This window comes from Chenopodium album, chromosome 15 (genome assembly GCF_948465745.1).
Source record: "Chenopodium album chromosome 15, dcCheAlbu1.1, whole genome shotgun sequence".
Taxonomy (NCBI): Eukaryota; Viridiplantae; Streptophyta; class Magnoliopsida; order Caryophyllales; family Amaranthaceae; genus Chenopodium; species Chenopodium album.
In genome coordinates, this window is record NC_137848.1 from 42,684,077 (window position 1) to 42,693,256 (window position 9,180).

At 38.7% G+C, this 9,180-nt stretch overlaps 1 protein-coding gene across 1 annotated transcript; it reads right to left on the reverse strand.

The window, feature by feature from the left end:
* Window positions 1-634: 634 nt before the first annotated feature.
* On the reverse strand, window positions 635-3,432 carry LOC145581215 (uncharacterized). Its single transcript, XM_081638264.1, has 6 exons — window positions 3,348-3,432; window positions 3,038-3,257; window positions 1,772-1,949; window positions 1,574-1,672; window positions 1,310-1,450; window positions 635-1,207 (listed from the first exon to the last, which is right to left on the reverse strand). Exons 1-6 carry the CDS (start codon window positions 3,430-3,432, stop codon window positions 635-637), a joined length of 1,296 nt encoding a protein of 431 aa, XP_081494390.1.
* Window positions 3,433-9,180: the final 5,748 nt, after the last annotated feature.

Here is a 9,180-nt window from a genome sequence, read left to right on the forward strand (position 1 = left end):
GCTTGCACGGCCCTAGTAATCCATTCCTGGGAAAGATGGTGAAGCATAAAAGGAGACCACACCGCTTGCCGGAAAATACAATGATTCCTCATAACCCAAATAGCCCACAAGAAAGATACCAGACCAACAAAGTCCTTGGACTGCCTATAAAACGAAACAACAGCCACCACCCAATCAGGAAAAGAAGTATAGCCCGGGAGACTGCCATTCAAAGTCAAAAGGTCGGGAGGCTAAAGAGGATTAATGAAGGGACAGTCGCGAAAGAGATGTGAGGTAGTCTCAAGTTTGGTGTGGCAGAAAATACACACTAGATTAGCCGAAATATCCTTAGAAAATAAAGTTTCTAGAAGGGGTAAAGCATCATGGAGCAACTTCCAACCAAACATTTTAAATCGAGGTAGAAGATCAGAGGGAGACCCTAGAAACATTTCCACTACAGCGCAAGAGCTGGAGTACTGTCAATCGAAACAACAGATTGTTGAACCAGCAAAGTGTAAGCCGATTTAGTTGAAAAGCGACCATCCCTAGTAAATTTCCAGTAAACAAAATCATTCATGGCTCGGTTCGGCCTTTCTAGCGCCCGAACGCGATGTGCCGAAGGACTATCAAAGAGCCGATGAATCTTATAAGTGTCTCACGCGCCGGAGTGCAGAATAATAATAGAAGAAACGTGAGTCGACACCTCCGACTCAGACATAGAAGACTTAAAACTCAAACCCCCAGGAACCCAATCATCGCCAAGGATCCAAACTCGGGAACTTGACCCCACCTTCCAAGCTATACCCTTATTCAAGACAGACTTCCCCTCCAACAAGCCTCGACAACCCCAAGAAGAGCGAGACACCGTAGCCAAGCCAAGAGAACAAAAAAAAAGGATATCTCGCACATAAGACCTTGGAAAGAAGCAACTGACGGTGCTGGAAAATACGCCATCGTTGCGAGCAAGCAAGGCCTGATTGACAAGAGTCATACTACGGAGGCCCAAACCTCCCAGTCCTTTGGGAAGATGTAAAAGCAAAGCCGACCGGATCTCCATACCCCTCGAAGAAGAGGAAGACCTCCACCAAAACCGGGCTAACATATTATCGATGTGGCTACAAATCGAAGCCGGAACCTTAAAGGCTAACAAAACATGATTAAAAGAAGCTACCAACACCGAATTAATGATAACCAACTTTGCCGCTGCGGAAAGGTTAAGGGAATCAAACTGCAAAAGGCCGTCACCGAAACTCCGAAACTTTACTAAGGCCCAAATTCACCGAAAGACCCAAATAAGAACCGACAAATGGCTGATGCTTCAGACTCAAACATCTCGCCAAATAGCCCCTGTAATCTGGAGGAGTATTAGGACTGAATTTGACGAAGGATTCTGAAGATTAATCATTTGACCTGACACCTCGCAGAACTGCTGAACAATTTGCAAAAGGTTATCACAAGCAACTAGCGAAACCTGAAAAAACAACAACGAATCATTTACAAAGAACAAATGCAAAATGGAAGGAGCTCCCCTTGAAATATGAATGCCCTGAATCTGAGACAAATTCTTTGCACGTCCTAGCAAGGCTGAAAAAACCTCCATACAAAGGACAAAAAGATACGACGAAAAAGGATCCTTCTGCCGCAAACCACACTGAGGCTGAAAAGCAGGCGAAGGACTACCATTCACCAAAACCTAATAAGAAACAGTCGAAATACACTGATGAATAATATGGATCTAATACGCGGGGAAATCAAAGGCCTAGAGAGTACGCAACAGAAAGAACCAATTAACCCGATTGTAAGCCTTATTCATATTAAGATTAAGAGCTGCATAAAACCGCTTACGAGCTTTCAACGCATTCATATATGACATAACCTCATGTGCAAGTAAACCATTATCCGACATTAGTCTCCCTGTAACAAAGGCGTTCTGAAAATCCGAAACCAGAGAAGGCAAAACCTGGTGAAGACTGCCCATAAGACATTTGGCTATACACTTGTACAGAACATTACAAAGGCCTATGGGTCGGAATTGGGAGACTAATTCCGGATTGTCCACCTTAGGAAGCAGGCCTATAAAATTCCAATTCTAGTCCTTCAGCATATAACCATGAGCAAAAAAATACTGAGTTGCAATAACAACATACGGACCCACCTCCTTCCAATGAGTTTTAAAAAAGGTTGAAGGAAAGCCATCCGGACTAGGAGTTTTATTATCATTAATGGAAAACATGGCCGCTCAAATTTCCTCATCCGAAAAAGGATGCAGAAGATGCTGTTGCTGAGTAGCGAAAAGAGAGGGCAAATTAAGCTGATCCCACTAGGAAGAATCAGGAACTTCAATGGGCTGAGAAGGAATATATAAGTCCATATAGAATGAAAGCACAAGCGAACGAATCCCCATCGGATCTGAAATCCATATCCCACTCGAATCCTGTAGGCAGTATATAACATTCCGTCTTCGATGAGACTGAACCAAAGAGAAAAGTAATTTTGAATGTACTTCCCTAGTAGCATCCCACCAAATTTTGGCACATTGTCTTCAATAGTGAAAAGCAGCGTGAACCACCGCCAACTTCTCCTCCTTTGTGGTGATAAAAAGACAACAGTCAACTGTACTGCTGAGATTAAAATCCTCTTGATTGTCTCCAAAGCTAAAGACTTCTAATTGATCCCCCAAACTCTTTTATTAGAAGTGCACAACGTTAACAAACGATCCTTAAGAATCGAAAGCTTTCTAAACGAAGAAAACATCAGTGAACCGGCTAAAAATGATGATAAAACCGATACTATAATAGATTGAACTTCCTTTGCCGTCAAACACCAATTTTCAATTCTATAAGGTCGTCTAGCTCGATCCCGGCTTTCTAAATCAGATAGAATAATAGCCGCATGATCCGAAAACAAGATAGGCAGATGAAAGACAACAGTATCCGGGTGATCCTTCAACCAAGACAACGTGGCATAAGCTCTGTCGAGCCTTTCAAGAATTGGGTCCGAATCAGTCTGATTATTAGTCCAAGTAAACTAAGGTCCGGAAAACGGAACTACTAGTAACCCAAAATGCAAACGCCATTCTATGAAATCATATCCTCCAGGAATGGAAGAAGAACCACCCACTTTATCCACTAAAAACACCACCTGGTTAAAATCTCCAACTAAAACCAAATTTGGAGTTGAACCCATAATATCTGAAAGGGATGACCAAACATGAGGTCGATCACCAACATGGGGTGCCCGGTACACAAAAACTATAAATTTTGTTACTGAACCCACAACTATTTTACAAAAAATAAAATTTGGGGTTATCAAAATAGGAACTAAGTGAAGTGGAGAAAACCACAACAAAAACAATCCGCCACTCAAACCTGCAGCATCTGAACCACAAAAGCCTGAAAAGGAAATAGTAGACAACTTTTGTGCAACAATATCTACAGAAACCATAGTCTCCATTAAAAACATAACATCTAAACTGCATGAGCGGACTAAAGATCTAATATATGGAACTTTAGGGGAGTCCGCCTACCCTAGACCCCTACATTTCCACGATCCAAACTTCATAGTACACTGGGTGGCCTAATAAGGGGAGCCACCGACCCTTTAGTAGAGTTATCAGCCGTGTAATCCCCTGTATTTTTAAATATTTTATAAATGAAATTTTATTTTATTTATAATATTTATTTGTATTTTTCCTGGAATTTATTCTATAGGTTTTAAAATATTTTGGGTTGATAAACGATTTTGTTACAAAAGGATTTTTTTAACTGTCAATTCTACAATATATGTCCAAATAAACAAAGTCTAGCCCATTTTTATTTCTTAATTGGCCCATTATTTTTATGAGGTCCAATCTTTCTACTTACCCTACAACTCTCTCTCCTATAAATACTCCATACATCCCCAAAATTTTCCCCACACAAAAGGTTAGTTTTATTTTCTTTCTCTTTTATTTTTTATTTTTCTTTTATTTTTCCTTTATTTTCTTTTTCCTTTTTCCTTTTTCCTTTTTCTTTCTTTTTCCTTTCTTACATGAGTTAAACTCACTGCCACCCAATTGCTGCCGCCATCCACCACCGGCGCGCCTCCTTACCGCCGCCCCTCTGCTCGTCAACGGCCCACCATGGCTGCCCCCTTTCCTCCTCCTTTGTTTTCTTATTTTTGCTTAATGTTCATATGATTATTTTTGGGTTTTGATTTTATAGTATAAAGATTATATTTTTAGTACCAAATTCATGTTTTTGATAGCTTAAACTTGTAATTTCAGATTTTATTTATGTTATAAATTTTCAGATTTTAATTGTGTGTATTTTAGGGTTTAAATTGTGAAGTTTGAAGGTTTGATTAAGTCCGTATGAAACTAATTGAATTCCAATTATATATTTCAAGTTTAAATTGTTGTATTTATACATTCTATTACTTAAACAAATTTTCAGATTTTAGGTTATTGTTTTTGAAGCCTCTAAATGCATTGAATTGGTGAAGTTTTGGGTTTAAAGCCTACTAACTTAAAATATAATGTAATTAGTTTCAAAGATTACTATAATTTTGAGGTTTCATGTGTAAAATAAATTTTCAGATTTTTATTAAACTTTAAACTTGCTGTAATTTCATGTATAAGAGTGTATTTTAAGGTATTTTGAAGGAAACTTAAAGAACTATATATAAGCTTTTGATTTCAATTAAAGGGAAGGTTTTAAAGTGTTGTTTAATTGGATTTTAAAGGTTTTAAAGTAAGTTAGTATTGCTGTAAATTTGGTTGCTTGGGTATTGATTGAGATCTTATTGTTTGGTTTAGGAGAGGACTTTATTCAAGGTGATTTCTAGTTAGTAAAGTGGCATACCAATTCGTTTACTCAAAGGTACGTACAAGTTACGAAACCTCGCCTTTAGATGCATGTTTAGGGATGTATCGAGAACTTAGTATCATGTATAGAGAAAATTGGCTAAATTATTTGGTTATTTATTATGATTTTTGTATATTGTGTATGAGGCATGTTTGAGATATAAGTATATGACTACGGTTGTGGGTGATGTATAAGTGATTGTCTTATCAATTGGATGTGTTATGATTAATTAAAGGTTATGGATTCTTGGTTGTCTATAAGTGGAATTAATTTTGATAATGGTTCCATGAGGTTAATTTTTAATACTCTTTCATGAATTAATTATGATTTGGGTAGAGGGAGTTTATTAAAGTCTTTTAAGACGAGGTTCAGGATTTGAAGTGCCCTATGCACTTAAGGTGTTTATGCACCGAGGTAGTTAAGGATTCAATACTAAATATTGTTTGCCACTAAGAAATCAAGAATTGAATTGGAAATTTGGATTGCTTGGAATGATGTGATATTTGATTGACTGTATTGTTTTGTATACGAGTCATCACCAAGTCTAAACTTGTAAATCACGTAAAGTGCAAGATGGATGAGCAATAAAACTCTGGATTTGTGCACATCTGGAGTAATGACAATCAGGGGTTGGGGTACACGGGGTATTAGCCGTGCACTTTTCTAGAGGTCGTCTGATCTACGAGTCTCTTATTTCAAATACTTTTCAAAAACTAGGAGTTAGATGAGATCTCATACTCAGAGTCACGCCCGTGGTCGTTGGATGTTTTATTGATGTTTCCAAAAGAAGGCATGGGGTTTTTCTTTTATTGATGTTCCAAATGGAGCATGGGATGGACAACCTTGTCTATTGCTTAATCCAATTAATAAAATAAAATGAGTTAGCTACTATTAACTAGTGAAGTATTAGTAAAACTAATAATTGAGTCGTGAGTCGAGTCTATAATTTAATGATGCGTGATGATTGATTATTAATAGCATGCTAGGGATTTCTTATTATATTTCGCAGCTCGTATGTACTCAGCTTTGCTGATTGCGTGCTTTTGTGTGTCTTTCTTTGGTCATGGCCTCGCCTTTCAATGACCATGTGACGATCCAATTTTTGCACTTGTAATATTGGGGAGCAGATTAACCACAGGTTCTTACACATGCAGCATTCGCATCTAGGTGGTGGGATTTTGAGTGGAGTATTGGTTGCTTTTCACAATTTATTTTGCTACTTACTTTTGAATTCAATTAAACTCGGTTTCATTTTATACTACTTTTGCTAATTTGGGTTTTGAATAAGGGTCTTAATGGTTCCAAATTGTAAGATTTAGTTTGGTTTTGTTTATTGGTTTTGAAACTTATTTATAACTGAATTAGTTTTTCCGCTGCTAATTTCTCATATAGCCTTAACGTTTGAACACGTGGCGGTAGTACGTCAGTAATTCTCTTGGATTTTTTTCAGGGTATTTATAGGTTTAAAGAGAGAATTATTGGGGTGTTACAAGCCGAGACATAAGAGATCTATAAAATGTCATGACCTCTTTGTTTCTCCAAATGCCAACAAGAAAAACTTCCAAATTCACCATACATGCATGTGTCAAAATCATACAAAAACTTCCGTCTCCATTCTCGTCCCCTCCGTAGACCTTTCCTAGTCACTATGCGAGGCAAGCAAGAAGTAGAGACGCTTCGAAGCTTGAGAAAAGAGAAAAAAGAGGTCCTAAATATTCCTTTAGAGACGAATTTCTTAAAAGGAGGTTTTGGGTTGCTTGAGTGGACCGTTTAAACCTAACCTCATTCAGGTGTTCGGGGGTTATTGCTTTCTTCACCAAATAAAACTGTTGTGGGTCCCACAGAGAGTTAGAACTTGAAAGACCTTTTGAGGATAAAGGAACATCCCGCTCATCTTGCATTGAAACCCATGCTGCTTCCTTCTACTATGCTGAGAGGAGCTATGACCATGTTGGTTTCTTAGTGGCCTAGGAACCAAGTTTGGTTTTTTGTGGGTTGGGAAACTAGGTTGGTTGCATTGGGGTTTGTTGTGGGCTGGGAAACTGGTTTGGTTTGGTGTTTGGATTGGTTCCTTTGGAGTAAGATTAAGGTATTGTGTTGATGCAAAGTATATTTTCCTCTTTTTCAAAGGTGAGAGAGATGGAGTAGTAAGTACATGGGGTCTTTTTTTGATAGGCTACTGTGGGGGTTTGTGGGGTGTTGAGGTAGGTTTATTCTTTCTAAAATACTCTGGAAATTCATTCTAGTTGTTCTGAATTTTTCAAATCTTTTAAGGCCAATGTTCATATTCCAGAGAGTGTGGGCAAGAAGAGTATTAGACATACACAGTCCAGTCTTATTCGCAAGAAAAGGAGTGCAGATATTAGGAGTGTAATTGCAAGAATACTTCTTATGGCCAACTCTATTACACTTAGAGCACAAAGTAAACATATTCGCATATCTAAAATTAATCCATTTAAACTCAGAGTTGCCAACATCCAAGTATACTCCCGGCAGTAACGGATCAAAAACATGAATTTGGAGTTTAACTCTAAGCGAGCCCTTGCAGAGTTCCCCAACAGCATAGAGCTTGGGAAGCTCGGACCCGGAACAGAGCTATTTCCTGCCTCCCATTTACATCTTGTGTTTGGCAAATTTTTAGACAATCGAAGTTTTTCAGAAAATCGGAGTCAACAATGGGTAGAAAATCACTGGATTAAGTTTGGGGAAATTTCGGTCCAAAAGTATAAGAACATATTCTTGTTTCTTTGTGAAGACGCCCGTGCAGAGCTGCTTTGTTAGAGCAGGGGTCAGCGGCTTACCAGGTTGCGTTGATAATCTTCAAGCCTTGGAGGCAGGGCGAATCCTTAAAGAATATCAGATTTGACGAAGCTCCTATATGGGTTTATCTCGACGAGGTACCTTTGAACTTATGCTTTGGCTGGTAGATTTTGTGTGCTGATGAACCCCTTCCAGGATCAATTAGAAGTTATGGGAATTATTAACAAAGGAGCCCGCCATCGAAAGGTAGGAATTATGGTTCTCTGACATTTCAAGTGAACAAGGAAATGAAATTAACTACGGAAATACCGTCGCCGGTGATGCGGGAGTGTCACCGATGAGCTTGGATGGCCGCTGTTGAACAGCAAGATGCGGCAGCAAACAGAGGAAGGCCGGTGAGCCGGGTACAAAGCACCACCAGGCTATTCTAGAAAATTGGGGTTTCCGACCGCAAGGTCGTAACTTCTTCGTTTTCGTGATCTGATTGGTCTTTATTGTTGAGGGGTGTAAGAGCACGGTTGTCAATGAGTACGGTGGCTGGGGTGAAAGGCTCTAGTATACATCTACAGAGAGAGGCTCTCTTGTAGAGAGAGTTTTTTAAAAAATTCTAAGTTAAATTCAAGATAAAAGATTCAGAAAAGGAAAATTTGCTATTATTAATCCCCAACTTTGGGTCATTTACTTTGATTAATCGCAACTTTTCATTATTATTGAATAATCTCAATTTTAGGGGGTATTTTCTTCTATCAGTTCATGACCGGTCAATAAAAAGTCAATGACCTATTGTAACAAGTGACTTGACACGTGTCAAGCCCTGATTGGTCCAAAAAATAAAATAAAAAATTAAAAATTGAAAAAAAAAACTCTCTCCTTCCGTTCTCCGGACCACCCTAACCACCCAGTCTCATCTCCTCCCTCGCTGGCCCACCGTCCCACCCCCACCTCTAGCGTCGCCCCTCTACCTAGCCCTAGTAACCAACCCTTGCGTCGCACACAACCACTCCGACTCCCTCCCCACTCACGAAAACCACCAAACGCCCCTTCCCTACCATGCCGCTAGGATTCTCAATGGTTTTCATAAGTAGGGGACGGAGATTGGTGGTTTTCATGAGTGGGGGAGGGAAATCAACGATTTTCGAAAGTGGGGGAGGGAGATCAGTGGTTTTCGTGGCGATTTTCATGAGTGGGGGAGGGAGATCGGTGGTTATCATGAGTTGGGGAGGGAAATTGGTTGTTTTTTGAAAATAACTATTTACTATTGTTGTCATTTTAGTAATAATTGCCAACAATTTTTTTTTTATTGTATTTTACCATCAAGTGTTTCCAAATATAAGAAATTTACCCCTAGATTGTCCAAAGCCTCCTATATTATGTTACTAAGGGGTCCTCTGACGGAGTTTTTCGATTTATTTTCTCTATCTATCCTATGTTCTATAGTTTTTTAATTGTAAATCTAAATTATGTAAACAAACCATAAAATAAGGTACCTAATTTACAAAATTGGGGGTAGTTATAAGATGTGTTCATCATTTAGGGTTTTAAAATGAAGTTGGGGGTTTGATATTTAGTGAATAATTTATAAAATTAAGACTAGTTT